The following is a 21,905-nucleotide window of genomic DNA, read 5'->3' as shown; positions in this document are numbered from 1 at the left end:
TAGATTATTTTAGCAATGAAGGAGAAGGGAGTGCACTTCCTACCCTAAGGGACCTCTGAGGATGGAAAGCTAGTCCAACTTCTCATTCATAATTCCCAGCAAGTGGTTGAGTAATGGTTGGGTGGATGGTTACAGGAGAGATGATCAAAAATTCTCAAGTTTTTCTTGTTTCTGTTTCTGTTGGGTGTATTATGCAACATGCCACTGATGCAATCATAGCGGGCTAGGTACAAGCCATATACAAAAGACAAGCGAAAATGAATTTATTAGTGTAGAGCAGTGGTTCCCACAGTGGAGGTAGGAGGTGGGATTCCCTAGGGCCAAGGAGGGTGTGTGTGTGTGTGCGTGTGTGTGTGTGTGTGTACGTGTACACTGGAGGTGTAAATGACTACCAGGCTTTGAAAAGCTGGTAAGACTGGATCAAGTTCATCAGTTTGGTTGAGTTAATTAAACTGGATAGTTTTAACTGTATTTTGAATGAATAAAAGCTTGCTGCTTTGAATGTCATTGTGATATTATCTTTCTTAGTGGCTTGTGCGCACTGCTATTCTGAATAATGCTCTTTATAGGGTAGAGGGCACTGGGGATAAATCCACGGAACCAAAGGACCTTGAGAACCAAGGGTATGCAGCCCATATTATTTCTTCATTTTTTGTACAAGTGGGGTCTTGTGTTTCTGGTTTGCAATGCAGAACAAGCCTCACAAGTGAAAGAGTGCAGACTATGGATTGCACCAAGGGCTGTGCAACAGATTTGCCTGATGCATGACCCAGATCAGCCATATTTGGGTGACTTCGGTACAGCCATGGATCGCTACAGGTTGGGTCGGATGGCATCCATGGCCATCAGGCTATGGGATGTCAGACAGGGAGGATAGGCAGGCACTGGGTGGGAAACCCCCCACAATAACCCCACCCTGACCATGGACTGTGTCTTTCTGGGGAAAGGTAGGTGTCTGCCACCTGCCAGTCCTTCCTGCATGAGACCTGTTCCTGAAGCAGCAGCACACAGGATCCATCAGTGGAGGCATCAATCCTGTGTGGTGCATGGAGCTCCTTTGCAAGAGGCCTCCACCTAGAGCAGGAGTTTGCAAAATAACATTATGCAGGGGCTGTGCCTCTCTTCAAAGGAGGTGCCACCCCTGCTTTCCACAGGATTTTCCTTTGAAAATGGCTTTTCAGAGAACCTGCTTGTGGAGCACCCTGAAGAACTGACCCCCATCCCTGCTGTTGGTCAAGAGTGGTGAGGCAGAAAGAGATCAAATTTCTCCCCCCCCCCCCAGCCATATGTAATTAAACATTAGCCCCTTCCCAAAATTAATTCAGGACCAGATCAAGGGTGTGGCAGGTGGTCCTCAACTTGGTTGACTCAATCAACTCATGGACCCCCTGATTAGGGGTACATGACCTGTTTGCACCCTATATCCCAGGGATGGAGAACCAGTAGCCTTTTTGTTATTGGACTTCAGCCACCATCAGCCTCAGCCAGCATCACTGATAATCAGGGATGATGGGATATGTAGTCCAGAAACACCTGGGGGACCATCGGTTCACCACCCCTGCTATATACTAACAGAAATGCATTCTCCAAGTGTCAATAATTATGTAGTCAGAAGGGGCATTGTACATGCACAGGGAGGAATCAGCATAAGTACCAAAAATATTTAGTGGCACGGACAGACCCACAAGGGGTTGTGGGAACCTAAAACAATCCATTGAGGACTGAGCATACTCTGTGGTGAAATAATGCTGAGTGTTTGTTTTCTTAGCAGGGTGATTGTGAAGGGGAAAGGGTGTAGGATATAATGGGAATGGGTGTTGATGCCCTTTGGGACTGATAGGGCAGAAGGCAAGGAATTCAAACAGTAAGTGGCTCCAGAGCCAATGACAGGCTGAGCTGGCTAATTCTGATTTTGTCCCCATCCTGAGTTCTGCAAAAGCAACACTGAGAATAATGAGGTGGGAGCTGATAGCTAAGGCCACCCCCTGGCTAGTAGTAAGGGTGAAGGCAGGCAGACAAACAGATGGCAGCTGTCTGATTGGGAACAGACCATAGTTGGTAGAGGAAAGTCCCATTCACTCCCATGGACTAGTCTCCAGTGGTAGAGCCTATGTTTTAACTCCAGGGGAAACAAAGCAAAACCCTGAACAGCAGCCAGTGGAGTCTGGTCTAAAAGGGGAAATGGGTGCTGTCCCATCAGCCTCATTCTGTCCTTAGTCAGCTGCCACCTGCCTTCCTTCCTATTTACAAACAGTCCAGCTGATGGACAGTTAGCTTAGCTGTTAGCCTGCTCCTCCTTATTCTCAGTGCTGCCATTATAGAGCTGTGAAGAGAATAGGATAAGATCAAATCTAGAATGAGTTAGCTCTGTCTGTCATTGGCTCAGGCTCCACCTAGTGCTGGCTTCTCAGCCTTCCTCCCTACTAATCTCAATGGGCACCAACCACTGCTGACAGCAGCTCTCTACATTGCAACATTTTGTTTCAGCCTCCCCTCCCCACTCACGGTACCTTAATGACTTGTACATGTTTGTGTATGCGTGTTTAAGGTGTGTGAATTGAGAAAAAGAAATTCAACAAAGAGAAAACAGCAGAGAAGACAAAACATTGACAGGCTGAGTTTCTGAAAGTGCAGCAGAAAAAGAGGGCCCTGTAATTGGATTATGACATAACTTGCATTTCCCCTTGGTTGGCAAATGCAGGACCTATGTTGCATACATGCATGGGACTCTTGCCAAGTCTCGTTCCACCCACTGTTGATGAGTATATAACATTGCTTCAGGTAGTGACTCAATGAAGCTTCATGAAAGGAGGAGGATGTGAAGTAACAGGGGCAGAACTCTGCAACAGATCTTCTACTGAGAGCTCAGACAAGTAGGTTTCCATCTCAGGACCCATCTTGAGTTTGCTTGGCCTCCACTTGCAACCCTCGACCACCTCTCAGATCAGATATCACATGATTAGCTTGGTGTTTCCTAGGACATAGCAATTTCCAGGTGGAAGATGTGGATGCAGAAAGCTAGATTTTCCATCTGATTCTGAAATTCTTGAGTGACACTGCTCTGCAATATGGCTTGTTGGAAAAAGCAAGTGGACATGTCTAAGGAAGACGAATTACCATTCTCCGTGTCTTACTGTCAGACCCAAGGGGAGGAACATTCAGACTACTGGAAGGAAGGTAATGTAGATGAATGCACTGTTGATTGCCAAAAATGAGGTGTAGAATAGTCAACACACACTGAACTAAACATGGGTCACATCCAGACTGTCAGTGTTTTGCAGGAGGGATTCAAATTCAAACAAGGAAATTTAGATATGTGCAATTGCAGCTGATTGAAGTGCTCTGTTTTCCCAATGTAGCAAATCCACTTTAGGAAAAGAAACAGATATTTTGTGGTTAGGTAAGTGAAGGAGAAAAGAATGAAATAAATGAATGAATAACTGGAATACGCTTAAACAAATAAATGAATGAATAACAGGAATACGCTTAAACACTGCACAAGCAAATCAGGATGAATGAAGGGTGAATGCTCATTGTTGTATAACCACAAACCAAACAGAACAAGTTGGATATAATTTATCCTCTGTGCAAGCTTTGAGCAAGCAACATAGGCAGATTTAGGAGAGTGCAACTGGTTTAGTTGCACTGGGTGCAGAGCATGGAAGCGCCATAGGGGGTGCTGCAACTATGATGTAGAATGGAAGGCAAACTGAATTTGGCATTGCACAGGGCACCACAGGAATTTGGGATCCCAAGGTATGTCACTGCAAGCAAATCAAAATGAATACTCAATGAATAGCTTGTCTGGAGGAGCCCATAGAAACTATTCGAGAGAAAGAGTTTCCATCCATGAATTGCCTTGTGTATATTTAGGTATATTTTAATGCACTGTAGTGTCTTGAATGGACTGGGCTTCACCAGGCTTCACATTTAAACAAATGCAATTTAAAATATGGTTACCATATTTCCCCCCCAAGGAATCCAGGAACACTTTTTTTGGGGAGGGGGGGAATTTCATGCTTTATTTTAGGAAAGGGTCTGGGGACGTCTGGTAATCCTAATTTAAAACAAAAGAATAATGTGGTAAAATTTATGGCAGCCATTGCACAATCAGTTCAATATGATACTTCAGTGATGTCTTTTGGAGGATCAGTAGGCTATTCCCCCTTCCCTGCTCCAGAAATTGTTGGACAACCTTTACCATCTCTTTTCCTTCAAGGATGATGATAACTCAATGGTACAGCAGTGTGCAGATAATTGCATACAGATAATTGTCCCTGGTACCTCCATGCTGGGTTGGGCTGATGGGAGTTGTAGTCCAAAACATCTGGAGGGTCCCACGTTGGGAAAGACTGCCATGGAATCAAAGAACCATAGAGATGGGTGGGATATTGGAGGCCATTAAATGAATCCCCACACTATACAGTGCGGGGTCTATGGCACAGGGTGTAACTACAGCACCTGCATATATCATGTTTCCTTTGCATTGAAATGAATGGCTTGGAATAACATACTAAGAATATATTCTATAATCTACATAATTGCTTAACTTACATAAGTTATGCAACTTCACCACAGCAGAACACAGAGAAAAATAGCATAGTTTCTGGAAGAAAACCAATTGCAGCAGAACTGACAGTTCCTATCAGCCCAAGCCAGCATGGCTAATGATCAAGGATGATGGGGGTGGAAGTTGAACAACTTCTGGGAAGGTGTCCCATTAGCTGTCCAGTCAAAGAATCTATGAAGCTGAATCTTTTCTTCAGAAGGGCTGAAAGCTCAGTGATGAGGTCCCTGCTTTCCACACAGAACAATTTCCATCCTTAGCATTTCCAGTAGGGATGGGGGAGAAATTTGATTCAGTTCACACTTAAAGTCACACATACGTAAACCAGTTTCCAAAATGATAAGTTAACTTAAACACAGCCAGCCCCCAAAATTTGCACTTTATGGAATTTCACAACACAGATCTCAAAATGAGTAATGCAGACAAAGAAAAATCGTACCCTGTTCATAGAAGTGCATATATTAGTGAAAATAGCCTCAGTCAGTTTTATTGCACATAGCCAAAGGCTGCCGCAATGTACACAGAATTATTTGACAATTAAAAGAAAATATACTGAATTGATAAAAAAGACATAAAACATTTACATTATTAAAACATTACGTACTCTAAACAAAGCTATGAAAATACCCCAATGTACAAATAAAAACATTAAACAATAAAATTCATAAGCTAAAATCATCACATATCACTAATGTTAAAAACAATATCAATTAATACAGTGTGCAATTTATACTCAGAGTGTGGTGACAAAGATAGAGCATAGCCTGAGGTAGATAGATAGGATCAAATAAATTCATCACCTTTACAGTTAATGGCTACCTTGGCTATATAATTTGCTCTAATTTTCCTAGCAGCAGTTGCAAAAAGTGCTACCCGCCAGGTCACATACTTATCTGTGTCTGCAAGGAAATATAAAATCATGTCAAGGGGGTTCTGGCCAGGGGTAGTGAAAATAGCATGCAAGCATGCATTTATCGGGGGAAACGATTTGTATACTAGGAGAAGTATGTACAAAAATGCAAATGAACTTTCATGAGAATTATTATTATTATTATTTGCAAACTGATGTGGAAATTGGAGAACTGAGCTTTAGACAGGAAAAATGTGAAACAAACTGACAAGAGTTGCTCATCCCTATTCATGGCTAATCAGAGATTCAACTCCAAATCTCCCAGGCCATAGCAATCTACTACAGTGGTACCTCGGGTTACATATGCTTCAGGTTACATACGCTTCAGGATACAGACTCTGCTAACCCAGAAATATGACCTCGGACTAAGAACTTTGCTTCAGGATAAGAACAGAAATTGTGCTCTGGTGGTGCAGTGGCAGCAGGAGGCCCCATTAGCTAAAGTGGTGCTTCAGGTTAAGAACAGTTTCAGCTTAAGAACGGACCTCTGGAACGAATTAAGTACTTAACCCAAGGTACCACTGTACTTACATGGACAAATATGTATCCTCAGAATCCTTCTATATTCCTAATTTCTAAAGGATCTCTGGTTGTATTTCTGGGAAGGACTCATGCATTAAATACTTGAGAGATGGTTCTACTTAGAGGAGACCAGAAGATATCCAGAATGGTACATAGCCAATGATCAGAGATCAGGGAAGATATAGTGCAGAACATTTGGAGAAAACCACATCCTTTCTGGGACCATTTCCACACAAAGCACATGCACTGCTATGACATGATAGCCACTCCACAATGCTTATACTCAGTCTTCTTTACTGTTGCCTTCCAGATCTTCACAATGGGCAAATGCTTATGGTTCTCACAGCTCACGAGTCCTGTTTTTCTACGTTTTTTGATATGAATCTTTGGGTAGAGAGATTGAAGACCATGGGAATTCAGGTGAGGGTTGCATACATCTTGTTGAATCACGCAGAGATAAAAGCCACCAGATGCAATATAATTTGATTGTGCAAGGAAAAAAAATCAGGATGAACCAGATCGCAAGGAGTAATTAGTACTTTTGGTACTTTTTGATGCTATCCAAGCATCTTCTTCTTCTTCTTCTTCTTCTTCTTCTTCTTCTTCTTCTTCTTCTTCTTCTTCTTCCTCTTCTTCTCCTCCTCCTCCTCCTCCTCCTCCTCCTCCTCCTCCTCCTCCTCCTTCCCCTCCTCCATTATTGCAATTGTTATTTTGACTCCAAGCTGTCAGCTAAACTTATTTCCTATTGAAATTAATGGGGCAGTTGGAGGCAGCAAAGCTTCTGAATACCAGTTGCTGGAAAACACACAGGCAGGGTGAGTGCCCTTGTACTCACATCCTGCTTGCAGGTTTCCCACAGACATCTGGTTGGCTCCTGTGAAAAAAGGATGCTGGATAAGGTGGGCCATTGGCCTGATCCACAAAGTCTCTTCTTATGTTCTTAAGCTCTTATGCTTAATAGGACTTTTGACTTACCTAGGACCCTCATACCTACGGGACCACCTCTCCTGGCATGCCCAGCAGAGGACCTTACGGTTCACAAATAATAATACTTTGGAGGTCCTAGGCCTCAAGGAGGTTAGACTGGCCTCGACCAGGGCCTGGGCCTTTTCAGCCCTGGCCCCAGCTTGGTGGAATGCTCTGTCACAAGAGACCAGGGCCCTGCAGGATGTGACATCTTTCCGCAGGGCCTGCAAGATGCAACTGTTCTGCCAGGCCTTTGGTCTGGGCCCAGCCTGACCCCCTTTTCCCCATGAAACCCTGTATGTAAGTGGCCCCCTTGGCACTTTCTATCGGCCCATATGGGACTAGCATGAGTGACCAGGCCTGGCGAACATTTAATATTCCGACCCTCATGGCTGTGATTCGTGGGTTGCCACTTCATTTTATATTGATTTTACTGTGATTTTGAGCTGCGTTTTAATCAATCGTTTGATTTTGTGTTTTTAATGTATTATATGTTTGGCGTTAGCTGCCCTGAGCCCGGCCTTGGCTGGGGACGGCAGGGTATAAATAAAATTATTATTATTATTATTATTATTATTATTATTATTATTATTATTATTATTATTATTACCTAACTAGCTCTGTTGTTTCCAAGATTCAAATGAAAGCCAAGTTTATCCAACTTAGTTTAAGGCATTTCTTCCTCCTCCTCCTCCTCCTCCTCCTCCTCCTCCTCCTCTTCTTCTTCTTCTTCTTCTTCTTCTTCTTCTTCTTCTTCTTCTTCCTTTGTTCACATTAGTTTTGCAGGTGAGTGGGAGGTGGGATGGTGTCATGGTCATAAAGAACAGGAGGAAGAGGAAGGACATAAGGAGGAAGATGGGGACAGGGTAGGCCCAAAACAGTCTGGCATCTGATGTGAACCACAAAGTACCTCTTTCCCTCCCACACACACCAGAGAAGAAGGGGGCAGTGGAGTTTCCCATTAAGATCAAGGGAGAGATAAAGATCTACATTGGGAACAAAGCAGTGAGTCAAATCAACCTTACCAGACAGCTGAAGTGAGACTCAAAGGCTGTTGTTTGGGTGTGTGCCCTGAATCAAACCAGGCAAGTGCATAACCCAGGGGGCAACCCCTACCATTTCCTCACAAGAGGAGCGGGGAGACTAGCAATGCTTCCTATTTGCAGAGAAGCTGATGTGGAGGTAGCACTGTGAGGCAGGAGGCTGCTGAGAAAGCAGCAGATCTGGCTTCCAAGGAGTGTACCACAGCCACCGCTGCCACTGTAGCAGCGGCCAAGGAATTCCTTGGAGGCTGAATCTGTCGCCCCTGAGGATCTGCATCTAAGGTGATTGCTGCACTTTGCCTCACAGGTGGGCTGGCCTTTGGTGAGGAGGAAGAGGAGGCAGAATGGTAGAGGAAAGGGGGGGAAATCGGCAGAAGGGATCGGTTTGATCCACTTTGTGGGGTGAGCAGCCCTTCACACATTTCTTAGTTCCAATTGCTCTTCTTGGCCACAGTCCAAAGCATGGCAGTGAATTTATGCTCACTTCATGCTGTTATGGGATTGTGTCCATTGCATTTCGGCATACATCAAATGACCATGCTGCTGTTGCTTATGCAGGTGACAGCTGACCAGTGGAAAAAATTGATTCAGTGTGCAGTGCTAGAACCAGAGGTGAGAAAGCACCTTTTCTACAACTCCAGAGCATTTGCGATCTCAATTGCTGTGGTAAGCACCATATTGCTTCAGTGAGAGTTGGGGCATGTGGGTTTGCTAGGGTCTAAAATGACTATATATGTATTGCAGGTGTGGGGAACCAGAGGCCCATTGGTCAAATGTGGCCCTCTAGACCTCTCTTCTTGGCCCTCAGAATTCTCCTCAGGAATGTGCCCAGTAATTCCAATTATGCTTTTTGTTTGCATGGCTGGAGAATACAGAGGGGTGTGTGAGTGGGTGTAGCAATCAGACAACTGTATGAAGATAAAATTTACATTCATTGTTCTGCCCTCTTTAGCTTCTCTCCCCCACCCCCACCCCCCTTCTGGCACTTGGCTCCCAGAGGTCTGACCAGAAGTGAATGAGGCCCTTGGTTTGTAAAAAGTTGCTCACCTCTATTTTATTAGATAAATATTGTGTTCCTCCTTTCAGGTTTTCTACGTGACCCTCTGGATCAATCTTTTTTCCACCCTGCAGATATATTCTGTAGCGCAACCCTGGGAAATCAGTATTTTGGCCACTGCAGTTGCCCTGGTGGCTGCCTTGATCATCAGACTCACAATTCATCAACATCAAAGGAAGGTAAGACGAGTTGAGACATGTCTGCAATTATGATTCCCATGATGACCAGCAGGTATTAGGAATTCATATTCAGATAATCACAAATTAAAAACAGAACCCAATGGAGCCTATTCAGTTCAACTTTCATTCACTGAAATAAATGTCATAAGCAATGCCTGAAAAGCAAGAGGAGTTTGGCTCACATCTTGCAAAGCAATTGCTTTAGAGGGTGCCTGCGCATTACAACCCCATTTGTCGCACCCACCTCATCACAGTCCTAGCTGGAATTGTTACCACTGTCAGCTCAACTCAGCTCAAATCTTCCCACCCTGAAGAGTTATAGCTCAGCAACAGAGAACTAAGTTTTTCATGAAGAAGCACCCCAGCATTGCCAGGTGCAGCTGGGAATACTCCCTGCCTGAAATCTTGGGAGAGCCACTGCCAGTCAACATGAACAATACTGAACCAGATGGACTGATGGCCAGATGCAGTTACAAGGCTGTCTTATAACTGGGTCTGAACCATTGGTTCACCTGTTCCTATCTTTTAAGTGGGAGAGCTCTAACTCAGTGGTACAACATCTGCTTTGTATGCAGAAGGTCCCAGGTCCAATCCTTGGGCAGGGCTGGAAGGAAACTTAGGCGAGCCAGTGCCACGCAGTGTAGATGATACAAATCTAGATGGACCATTGACTCAGGAGAAGACAGCTTCTTATAAAAGGTAAAGGTAAAGGTACCCCTGCCCGTACGGGCCAGTCGTGTCCGACTCTGGGGTTGCGTGCTCATCTCGCTTAAGAGGCTGGGAGCCAGCGCCGTCCGGAGACACTTCCGGGTCACGTGGCCAGCGTGACGAAGCTGCTCTGGCGAGCCAGCACCAGCGCAGCACACGGAAACGCCATTTACCTTCCCGCTATAAAGCGGTACCTATTTATCTACTTGCACTTAGGAGTGCTTTCGAACTGCTAGGTGGGCAGGAGCTGGGACCGAACGACGGGAGCTCACCCCGCCGCGGGGATTTGAACCGCCGACCATACGATCGGCAAGTCCTAGGCGCTGAGGTTTTACCCACAGCGCCACCCGCGTCCCACAGCTTCCTATAAGGAGCCATAATTCAGTGGCAGAGCACCTGGCTGCATTCAGAAGGTCCCAGGTTTCACTCCAGTATCTCCAGGTAGGGATGATGAAGAAGAAGAAGAGTTTGGATTTGATATCCCGCCTTTCACTCCCTTTAAGGAGTCTCAAAATGGCTAACATTCTCCTTTCCCTTCCTCCCCCACAACAAACACTCTGTGAGGTGAGTGGGACTGAGAGACTTCAGAGAAGTGTGACTGGCCCAAGGTCACCCAGCAGCTGCATGTGGAGGAGCGGGGAAGCGAACCCGGTTCCCCAGATTACGTGTCTATCGCTCTTAACCACTACACCACACTGGGATAGGAATGTTCCCTGTCTGAAATCCTGAAGAGCTGATGCCAGTCAGTATATACAATTCTGTACTAGATGGACCAATGGCTTGATGCAGCAGAAGGCAGCTTTCTATGTTCCCCTTTGAAAATTGTGGGGAATGACTGTTAAACCAGCTTGTTAAACTGCCTATGCCCATGAGACTGTGGTATGGCTTCCCTCTTGCCTCCACTGGGCATCCCGTGGTTGAGACCTTTAATTCCTTCTCCTTCTCATTTAACAGCTGAATGTAAGTACAGACATGAGACTAGCCGCTGCCAATGAAGCTTTCATGAAAAACAAATTCCTGGTGGGGTTCACAAATATGCCGGAGAAGCAATGTAGTGTTCCACAGGTATCCTTTTTCAGATTGAAAGAATGCCAAATCTCTGTATGTCAGGGATAACTGAAGTTTCAGTTTTGTCACTTAAGAACTCACCCTATATTTACCTCTGAATATAGTGATATAATAAAATAAGGGTGGGGACCTTTGGCTGATGAAGGGACCTCATTCTCTTCTGGGCAGCCTTCTGGGGACCACATGCTAGTGGTGGGCGAAACCAGGGGCATCTGTACAAATGTAAATGTTTTCCTTTACAAAGTAGGCTAGTTTCTGCACCTGCTCACCCACTCTGCTTTAACCTCAATCCAGGCAACTCAAAGGCATTATCGGAGTTCAAATGTGCATTCCAGCCAGGTGAACACTTGGGGTTGTATCCAATGTAGTGCTAAGTCTTTTTGGTGTCTTTGTTTGTTTTTGAGTCTAATAATCGGTCCATGTTTATTGAAGGCTTTTTTTGTTAAAAAAAAAATTAAAGCAAAAGGATTACATGCCGTTAAACATTTAAAAAAGAAAAGATGAATCAGCTAACAAACTTTTATTTCCGCTACGGGTCAATACTGTTCAGATGGCACAGGAAAGGGAGAAGGGGGCGGGGGGCGGAAATCATGATCAAGAGCCAATGAAAAAACAACGCCATCCCCAAACGGATGGTTGGGGGAGAGATACAGGATAAAGAATACACATGCCCTAGCGACTGCAGCAGGAAAGTGTTCATGGATGCTTGTGGTCTTTGTGAGAGAGCCTGGAGAACTAGAATAAGGAAGAAAAAACTAGTGAACCAAATTGGCTACCAAGTGGCCATTTTTGCTCTGCATTTGAAAATATTTTTGCAGACCCTTTAAAGATGTTCCCCAGAAGTTGCCCAGTGAAAAGCAGATTGTTAGAAGATGTCACACACAGGAAAGGAATGGATCTTGGTTTTAAAATAGCCCCAAAAGATCCTTGGGCGAAAGCAACAATGGGAATTTAAGTAACACCAGTGTTGCTCAGTTCAGTGCTAAAACAAATCATATCATAAAGGAAGACTGGCTGTAATCATGGTTATCTTGAAGGGTTGGAGAAGATTAAAAGTTCTCTTTGGCCCCATCCCACGGAAAACAGTGTTCCATCTTAAAAGAAAATAAAATAAAAGTTTGCTATGTACTTCTGCAGCTCTGGAGAGAGTCCAGAATTAGCAGGGCCACCCCAACGAAATTGGGTTTAAACACACAACCATTTATTCCTCCAGCCTGGATATGAGCACTCGTAAGTTGACACCCCAAGAATTGGGTTCAAGCCACAAAGGCAACAGAATCAGCTGGAAGAGAGGAACCCAGCCCTCCCACAAAATGCAAGAGAAAACGTTTGGTTATGCAGTCATCTCACTCTCTGCAAGCTCCTGAAGTCAGGAGGAGAAAAGGTTCTAGCAACTCGAAAGAAGACATGAGAGTTGGCTGTAAATATGGGGTGGGGTGAAAACAAAACTGTAGCTGAACACAGAAGCTTCACATCAAAGAAAAGGGCCTATCCAAACAGTGACAACCCATTTTTGGGCCAGAGGAATCAGCAATCTGACTCACAGGAGGCCAAAAGGCCGGGCTGGGCTGAGAGCCATTTTTAAAAAAAATAAAATAAAAAATGCAATGCTCAATTATGAAAGAGAAACCAAAACACCCCTAGAAATTAAGTAAGAGAGTGGTTTTAACAGGACGGTGGCCAGACCCCTGTGGCAGCTTCAGCCTGACAGAACTGGATCCTGCAGGCCGAAAGAAGGAGGTCTCGTGGGGTTCTTCAACATCTTGCTATCAGCAGCAAACTTCTTGGCTCAAACAATAGCAGGAGCCCCACTGATTCCCATGAACAACTCTTGCATTTCTCAGAAAGGCAGAGGAAGAAGTTCCCCATCGCATGTGCCTGATGACGGCATGAAGCTCAGGCTGACTTCAACACCACACTCTTTGATTCGGAGTTTCCTGGTACAGAAAAGCTTGTTCTGGGTGGGAAGGAATGCAGCAAACCAGAGTGGAGTGTGGTTTCCCACTGAAAAGTCCACTTTGGCTATGAAGGGGGAAGGAGGTGTGAATGATCCTGCATATCACAATACCCGCACCACAAATGGGTGGCTGTGAGAAACCAAGGTCCACAACGGACAGAATGTTTCAGAGTTAACTGGTTTGTGTCCGGTCACCAAGATGAACTAGCCTTTTGCAGAAAAGCCGGGAGAGGCTGGGTGGCAAATCGTTATTGGCAAATTCCAGAGGGAGTTAAAGACACATAGCAGTACATTTGTTCCACTGGCAAAATGTTTTGTACCAGCAGAACATCATTGTGCAAGAGAATGTACCTATGTTGCCCAATAAAGGTAAAGGTAAAGGGACCGCTGACTGTTAGGTCCAGTTGCGGATGAGTCTGGGGTTGCAGCACTCATCTCACTTTACTGGTCAAGGGAGCCGGCGTACAGCTTCCGAATCATGTGGCCAGCATGACTAAGCCACTTCTGGTGAATCAGAGCAGAGCACGGAAACGCCTTTTACCTTCCTGCTGGAGTGGTACCTATTTATCTACTTGCACTTTGATGTGCTTTCAAACTGCTAGGTTGGCAGGAGCAGGGACCGAGCAACGGGAGCTCAAGCCCTAGGCTCTGTGGTTTAACCCACAGTGCCACCCACGTCCAATAGATTGCCCAATAGATGGCACAATTTATTGCACATTGTTTTTCCACTATTCTAACTGTCATGTTAGATCCCTCTGTTGCACAGCATTACAGTCTCACCCAACTGCTGGTGCAGGAGCCCTTGTGCTAGTAGACAGAAAACACTGGATACAGCCCTCATGGAGCAGGGCCAATGAGGTGTGGCCTGGAGAAAGTTCAAAAGGAAAGATAGAGAGGCCTGGAGAGTCACATTCATCCTGGGGCCTGAGGCTTCTCTCTAGCTATAGCTTAACATCATACATTCTTTACTTGCCATGATATATCCAGTACCATAATTTGTCCATAGGTGGTGGTATTAGTACAGATTACTACATAAAACAATTAAAACAATCTGAGCTCCTTCTTACAAATGGGTGTGAATAAGTAGGCAACATCAATCCTTTTCTGCAGTAAGCAATACAGTGGTGCCTCGCAAGACGAAATTAATCCGTTCCGCGAGTCTCTTCGTCTTGCGGTTTTTTCGTCTTGCGAAGCACGGCTATTAGCGGCTTAGTGGCTATTAGCGGCTTAGCGGCTATTAACGACTTAGCGGCTATTAGCGGCTTAGCGGCTTTAAGAATCATAGAATAGAATCATAGAATCATAGAATCATAGAGTTGGAAGAGACCACAAGGACCATCGAGTCCAACCCCCTGCCAAGCAGGAAACACCATCAGAGCACTCCTGACATATGGTTGTCAAGCCTCTGCTTAAAGACCTCCAAAGAAGGAGACTCCACCACACTCCTTGGCAGCAAATTCCACTGTCGAACAGCTCTTACTGTCAGGAAGTTCTTCCTAATGTTTAGGTGGAATCTTCTTTCTTGTAGTTTGGAAAAAGGAAACAAACTCGCAAGAACTCGCAAGACGTTTCGTCTTGCGAAGCAAGCCCATAGGGAAATTCGTCTTGCGGAACGACTCAAAAAACGGAAAACTCTTTCGTCTTGCGCATTTTTCGTCTTGCAAGGCATTCGTCTTGCGAGGTACCACTGTATAGAGAGTTGCATAGAATTTCATCATTTACCATAATCTGTGTATGGCTGGGCTGTTTTCCTTGACTTCCCCCATCAGCTCTGGTTTGTTCATTTTGACGTGGGGCCATGCCTTCAATTCTTAGCAGACTCTCTGGCAGAAATTAAGAGGAATGAGAAGGTGAGTGATGATTGGAGGGTTTTTGTTTTGTTTTAAGGCAGAAGGTTTCCAAGGAAGCCATGCTGCCGAAACTGTTAGTGGCATTGCTGAAAACAAACAAAACATTGGGGACAACAAACAAAACAAATAAAATAATTTGAGCTCCATCTTCCAAATGGGTGTGAATAAGCAAACAGCCATCATCCTCTTTCTCAAGTCAACCATACAGAGAATTGCCTGCAATTATATCAGGCACAGAAATATTCTTCAGAATTACCAGAATCCAGCTGATGGATGTTATCATGTTTTAAACAACTACCACCACCACCACCAAAGTAAGACACTGACTCATTGCTCTTAAAACTAGGTTGTGGGTTATAACAAATTAAATATACAGAATTCAGTCAATGGAGTCTGTTTAGTCATTTAACTATTTGGGACAGGTGTCTATCATTTTCATTAAAGATGTCATTCTAAAGTTAGTTAGCTAGTTACTTTTTCAAAAAAGAAATTCAGTATTTTTGCAGAGTTTTTGAAATAACATCACTGCTGGATCACACTGAAGAATCTTGTTTAGTAAGACTGTGTACAACCCCTCAGTCTCCACCCCCCAGGATCTGGGGACCCAATCCAGGCAGATGTGGAGATCACTTAGCCTGGATCTGGACCTGAATCAATTCAGGGAACAAGGCTGAAACCCAAGTAAACATAAAGGCACAAGGGGGTGGGAGAAGAAGATGTTTCATCTCCTTCCCCTCTTCATGACTGAGAGCAGGAGGGAACAATTGACTGACACTATCTACTGCTAGGCTCCTTGCTTTCTCACAGGAGCAAGCACGCCAACTCCAGGAGACAGAGATGTCATCAGCCCCCTCAATATTCCTTAACAGGGGACGCAGCCCCCAAATATTGAGCGGGTGGAGTAGGTCTAGCTGAGCAAAGCACAGCCTCAATGGAAGGCTGCACCAGCCTGCACAGTGCCAGGAGACACTGCAGGGACCAGGGTGGCCTGGAGTGAGGTTGCACCAGCCTGCTCAGCATCTCCTGAGACTGTGGGGACCAGCGTGACCTAGCAGAAGGATGCACTAGCCTGCATAGTGTCAGGAGATGCTGTGGGGACAGGTGCAGCCTGGCGAGAGGTTGCACTAGCCTGCACAGCATCTTCTGATGCAAGCAAGGACCGGCACAGATTGTGGAAGGCTGCTCCTGCCTGGCATCTCTTGACACCACGCAGGCCGACACAGCCTTCCTCTAGGCTGCAACGGTCTGGCCTACACAGCATAGGGGGCATGTGCAACATGCGCCAACCCACCCAATCTTGGGGGCAACATGGTGCCTCTGCCTGGTAGACACCAGGAACCTCCGGTGCGCGCGTGTGTGTGTGTGTGCGCGCGCACACACACACACACACACACAATATCCATCTCCATTTTCTAAGTTCTGGTTCCCTGTGTAGCCGAAGCAGCCCTGGCACCAAATCACCATAGGAATATTCTTCCATTAATTTGCATCCTGCTCTGGGTCACCCCATATTGCTTCCTCTTCAATTCATTTATGTCCAAATAATTTCCTGACAGATTGTGCTCAAGATCAGTTCAGCTGCCCCCATTGATGATCCCCATGTCATTTCTTTATAAAGTAATCTCACAGCAGTTTATTTTCCCAAGTTAACATCCTACCCAGTCACCATCCTCCTCCCATTCAATCCCCCCAAATTCATTACTCACTTGGAACCAGTAGTGGCACTTCAATAAAGATTCAAAGTTGTATCCAATGTTAGTCCTGCACAGGGTAGACCCATTCATAGGTGCCGAGTTCTGCCCAACATTGAAAGGGTGGGCTTGTTGCATGTGTGTGACGTCACATGTGATGTGACACACATCAGGAGGAGGCCTGATGCCCTTCGCGGCTGTGGGGAGGCCTGACAAGGCCTGACTCCTCAAGGTGGGGGGGGGGGCTGCCATGTCCCCACATACTTTGGGGTGGGGCATAGAGTTGGTGCCTATGGACCCATTGAAATTGTTGGACATGACTTGGTTCTCTTAATTTTTATGTGTCTACTCTGAGTGGAACTTAGTTAGAGACAACCCTCAGAACCCATGCTGTCATCCTTAACAACACTCATATTCATTTGTGTGATTATGGCCATACTCACGCCATCCATTTAAAGCACTATGATACCACCTTAAGCAGTCATAGCTTCTGGGAGCTATAGTTTGCTAAGGGTACTGAGAGTTGTTAATTTATCCCTTCCAGAGCTACAATTCTCAGAATGGTTTAACCATCAATCCCTCCTCACAGGTAACTCCTGAATATTGTAGCTTTCTGAAGTACCCTTAACAAATTAGAGTTCCAATAATCCTTTATGGGAAGCCTCAACTATTGAAAGTGGTAGCATAGTGCTTTATGGATGGTACGAATGTGGCCTATGTTGCTATTGAATTGTATCCAACAAATTCCTAGCGAAAGCAGAATGGTTTCTGCTCACAAAACAGAACTTCTGTTCCCTCTCCTGTCTCTGCTTGCCCTCAGTGCCACCGGGACCTTCAGAGCAATTTTGTGTGTCAGGACTCACATGGAGAGAGGAGACAGAAGAAGAAGGGGAAATTCCATTGTGGGAATGGAAGATAAAACCATAGAATTGTAGAGTTGGAAGGGACCCAAAGGGATTCAGCTGATCATTGTTGTTAGCTGATTGCTGCAGAATGTGCTTTTCTGTTAGCTGATTGCTGCAGAATGTGCTTTTCTGGGTGATGCAGAATAATATCACTGTCCTGCAAATCTGCTCCTCCCGGCTCCTTTTCAGTCTGCTCTGAAGCACAACCTGAAAGAACTCTGCATTGTAATAGAGACTCCCATCCTTCCAAGTCAGGAAAAAGGCCTGGGAATTTCTTCAGAAGATTCTGAACTGCTGCCCGAGAGAAAAGACAGCACCCAAAGTGCCTTGGCATACCGAGAGTTCCTCCAGCTTGTCCCAGATGGAGCCCCTGAGGTAAGAATTCATTGAAGGTGTCTGTAAAAAGGTTTGGTGTTGGGGGAGAACTGAGGTGGATCTTCACCAGCCTCTGTACTCAGCCAGCCCATACCTGCCTGATTTCTTACTTATAAACTGTCCAGAAGGTGGCACTGCCTGTTTGTTTGTTTCTTTCTCCTCCTTTGTCTCAAGGTTGACCTTCTAGACCTCAGCAGGGAGGAGGATGGAGGCAAAACTAGAACCTAGTGCCTTTATCAGTCACTGGCTCCAGCACCACCCTACTTTTGTATTCTATACCTATTGTCCTACCAGTCCCAAGGGGGCACCAGGCACTACTGCTCATTTATAAATGTTTAAGAAATATTTAAAATAAAATGTAGGGCCAATGATATATTATTATACCTTTTAAATGATGTGGATAAGCAAGGGACATTCAATGAATATTTGAATTCTTAAAGGAATTTTTAAATTTTTTTTTAAAAAAAATTCAGGAACTTTTCAAGAAACTTTTAGGACACACCTTTTGGTTATTTTAAGTTGTTTTAGACTTTGTGTTTCAAAGTTGTAACCCACCCTTGGACCTCACAGTGAGGAGTAGGTAATAACAACAGTAATAACTAGGGTACTGTGTATATTAACACTAGCAAGTGTAATGCACATGAAAGTTTGGAAAGGTAGATGTAAACCTAATAAGAATTAATGATGTAAATGATGGGAGGTGCTGGAAATGTTTAAGTTGTCAATAATGTTAAATGAAATGGGATTAAAAAGCTGTTGGAGGCTAGTTGTGCAATATAGAAGCAAAGAGCTCAGAATATCTGGGTTTGGAGAAGGGAAAGGGCCACAGGTGAGTGGTAGAGCACCTGCTTTGTGCATGGAAGGTCTCAGGTTCAACCCCCAGCACTGGGAAAGACTCCAGTCTGAAATTTTGGGGAGAGGTGGTTTATTATGACATAAGCCAGGGTTGAGGATAGGCCAATCTTCGCCTGTGAGGCCATTATTTCAGAAACCATGCCCACTGATGCCATTCCAATGGTGGGAGGGGTTTGATTCTGAATTGGCTGCATGCATCAGTTACTCTATTGGGACCTGGTACACATAGCCGAAGCAGCAGGGTTTAATCTCTGCTCACCAGCTGATGAGTAGGAACTAAATCCTGCACCATTGGGCTGTTCATGCCTCTTCCCCTACTGGAAACAGCCATGTGCAGTCAAAGCTCAATGTTGGGCTGTTTGAAAGCCCTTTTGCAAAGAATCCTGTGCTGTTGCAAAAGAGCTCTCAAACAATTCCACACTGAGACCCCATAGTCAGGGCTTCAGAGTTCAGTATAACCTGGTACCATAATGACGTCAGATGACTGACAGGTAGATGGCCTCTGGGTTGGGGATATAAGGATTTGGCTTGCTGGTCAGAAAATGTTCTCCACTTCTAGCACAAACTTTCAGGGATAGCACATGAAGTGCTATTTGAGCTACAGATTGGTGTAGGCATCACTGGGCTAGATGGACCACTGGTCTGACTTGGTATAACAGCTGCTTCCTATGTTCTTACATCATCAATAAATGTTGATGCTTGACTGATTTTAGGTGATGGCCCATCAGCTATTGGCAATCTTCAGTGGCTGTTACATCAGACTTCTGGTCAGTGGTCAGCTCACAGAGGTTGCTGCAAGACGACATGTATCACTCAACCACACCCCATGCCTGTGCCAATTCATCGAGACTACAGTGCTGGCAAAGAGATCCTCTTGGTTCAAGCTGAGGTGACCAGTGGTGGATGAAGTGGCCCTTTGCATTATGCACAGTATTAACCAGAATGGAGACCTAGAACTTGCAAACTGGGGGAATCATTTCACATGGTTGTCTGAATTGGCCACAGTGACACACAGCTTAGTTACACACTATTTGCATTGCTGTAACATGCTCTACATAGGATTGCCTTTGAAAAGTGCTCAGAAACTTCAACTGGCTCAAAGAGCTGTCAGATTGCTGTCCCGGGCTGGTTATATGACCTAAATGGCTTAGGTCAAAGCTATCTGAAACACCACATTCCCTCATAAGAACCTGCCCAGGTTTCGAGAGCTTCAAGGGAGATCTTTCTTTTGGTCCCACCATCCTGACAGGCATACATGGTGGGGATGCAGGAGAAGACCTTCTCGGTAGCTGCTGCCAGACTCTGAAACTCCCTCTCCAGAGAAGCCAGGCTGGCTCCCTCCTTGTGGTGTTTTCTGCTGACAGGTAAAGTCTTGTTCCAATAGGCTTTGGGAAGGTGACTGCTTTTAATGAAAGGGCTGGTGCTGTGCTGTTTTTCATTCTAGCTATTTTTTATTGTAAAGGTAAAGGGACCCCTGACCATTAGGTCCAGTTGCAGACGACTCTGGGGTTGCACGCTTATCTTGCTCTGTAGACCGAGGGAACCAGCGTTTGTCCGCAGACAGCTTCCGGGTCATGTGGCCAGCATGACTAAGCCGCTTCTGGCGAACCAGAGCAGCGCAAGGAAACACCGTTTACCTTCCCACCAGAGCGGTACCTATTTATCTACTTGCACTGGTGTGATTTCGAACTGCTAGGTTGGCAGGAGCTGGGACTAAACAATGGGAGCTCACCCAGCCGCAGGGATTTGAACCGCCAGCCTTCTGATTGGCAAGCCCTAGGTTCTGTGGTCTAGACCATATAGTTTTAATTATATTTTATTTTATGAAATGTAATTTTAATGATTAGTTTTTCTGTGATTTTAACTGTGTTTATTTTTTATCAGTAAGCCTCCTTGAGTACCTGCCAGGCAAAGAGGTGGGGTACAAATATAAAAGTAGCCACCACCATTGTTCTCCATATGCAACAAGTGTCCAGCAGTAATTTTCTGGATGCATTTTTGTCATCTCCCTTAAGGAGCTACTGTGAAATGAAATGAGATCAATGGCCTGCCTAGTACAGTACTGGGAAAATTTTTCCAACCTCCTGTGCAGACATCCAACAAGCCATGTCAATAAGAGATGATCACAAATTGCTTGTGCGATTTTGCAATATTTTGCTTTCCATGGCTCCTGTTGGGTAACAATAGTGGAAGATATTTCCCACATGACATTCCGTTGCAAAGAAGGATCTTGTCTTTTCTGTTGCTGCAGCAAGCCAGGCAGGAAATGAATGATGTGTGCAGATGCAAAAGAGCAAACTGCTGCAGGATGGCTTAGGGTGGCCGATGAGAGATGCCCCCCACCCCCTCACATAGCGGCATAGCTTCCGAGAGAGGCAAAAGCAGGATAAAGGGACAAGAATATTTTTATCCTCCCTCCTTTGCTCTTTCTGTGTGAGATAGTTGCTTGTGATCCCCACCTACCTGCAACACACACCTAACAGTTTCCTCTCCTTGGAGACAGGGGTGACATCTACTGCTGGTGATTTTTATGACTGGCTAAGCAGAGAAGATACAGTGGTACCTCAGGTTACAGACGCTTCAGGTTACAGACACCACTAACCCAGAAATAGTACCTCGGGTTAAGAACTTTGCTTCAGGATGAGAACAGAAATCGTGCAGTGGCAGCGGGAGGCCCCATTAGCTAAAGTGGTACCTCAGGTTAAGAACAGTTTCAGGTTAAGAACGGATGTCCGGAACGATTTAAGTTCTTAACCCGAGGTACCACTGTATACAGAAGTCTCTCAGTCATTGGAAATGCAGTGATTTTATTGTGTGCAACAGAAAGAAGACTGCACCATAGCCTGGGAAGGTTTTTTGGGTTCAGAACCTTGGCAGGGCTATGCCCTACTTTGCCCATAAGAGTAGCCTCCCTGGTTTCAGCATTATTTCACTTTCCTGGGCCCCTTTTGACAATCTAGGGCAAGATATTTCCCATGGGGCATTCCGTTTGCTTTTTGGTTTTTTCACTTGCAAAGACCCTGACTCTTGAGATTCTTCAAGCAGAAATATCAGGGGGTCATGAACCCATGACTGTCATTCCTGGAAGCATGAGCTCTTATCCATGAGCTATCGGTATATCATAAACACTTCCCACACACAGAGTTGAAAGTGTGGGCTGAAGTGGACTTTATAGGTTTTCCAGACCACCCTGTGATATTTGCTGTAATAGTCATGCTATACACTTGTCATGCAAAGTAATGCAGGCTATTT

The 21,905-nt window shown here is 45.1% G+C and overlaps 1 protein-coding gene across 2 annotated transcripts; it reads left to right on the top strand.

Moving 5' to 3' along the window:
- The first annotated feature begins 2,568 nt into the window (after positions 1–2,568).
- TMEM268 (transmembrane protein 268) lies at positions 2,569–21,835 on the top strand. 2 transcript variants are annotated; one of them, XM_081179826.1, is made up of 9 exons: positions 2,571–2,873; positions 2,979–3,177; positions 6,310–6,419; positions 8,567–8,674; positions 9,095–9,244; positions 10,907–11,017; positions 14,747–14,827; positions 17,613–17,798; positions 19,367–21,835. In XM_081179826.1, the coding sequence occupies exons 2-9, from the start codon at positions 3,069–3,071 to the stop codon at positions 19,544–19,546; spliced, it is 1,035 nt and encodes a 344-aa protein (XP_081035952.1). In that variant the 5' UTR covers positions 2,571–2,873; positions 2,979–3,068; the 3' UTR covers positions 19,547–21,835. The 2 variants fall into 2 exon arrangements, with proteins under 2 accessions (XP_081035953.1, XP_081035952.1); XM_081179827.1 differs by having other exon boundaries at positions 2,569–3,177; positions 8,567–8,620.
- The last annotated feature ends 70 nt before the right edge of the window (positions 21,836–21,905 follow it).

Source organism: Podarcis bocagei, assembly GCF_964188305.1.
Source record: "Podarcis bocagei genome assembly, chromosome: Z".
Taxonomy (NCBI): domain Eukaryota; kingdom Metazoa; phylum Chordata; class Lepidosauria; order Squamata; family Lacertidae; genus Podarcis; species Podarcis bocagei.
The sequence above is the reverse complement of the archived record's forward strand: the minus strand, read 5'-3'. Positions and strand labels throughout refer to the sequence as shown.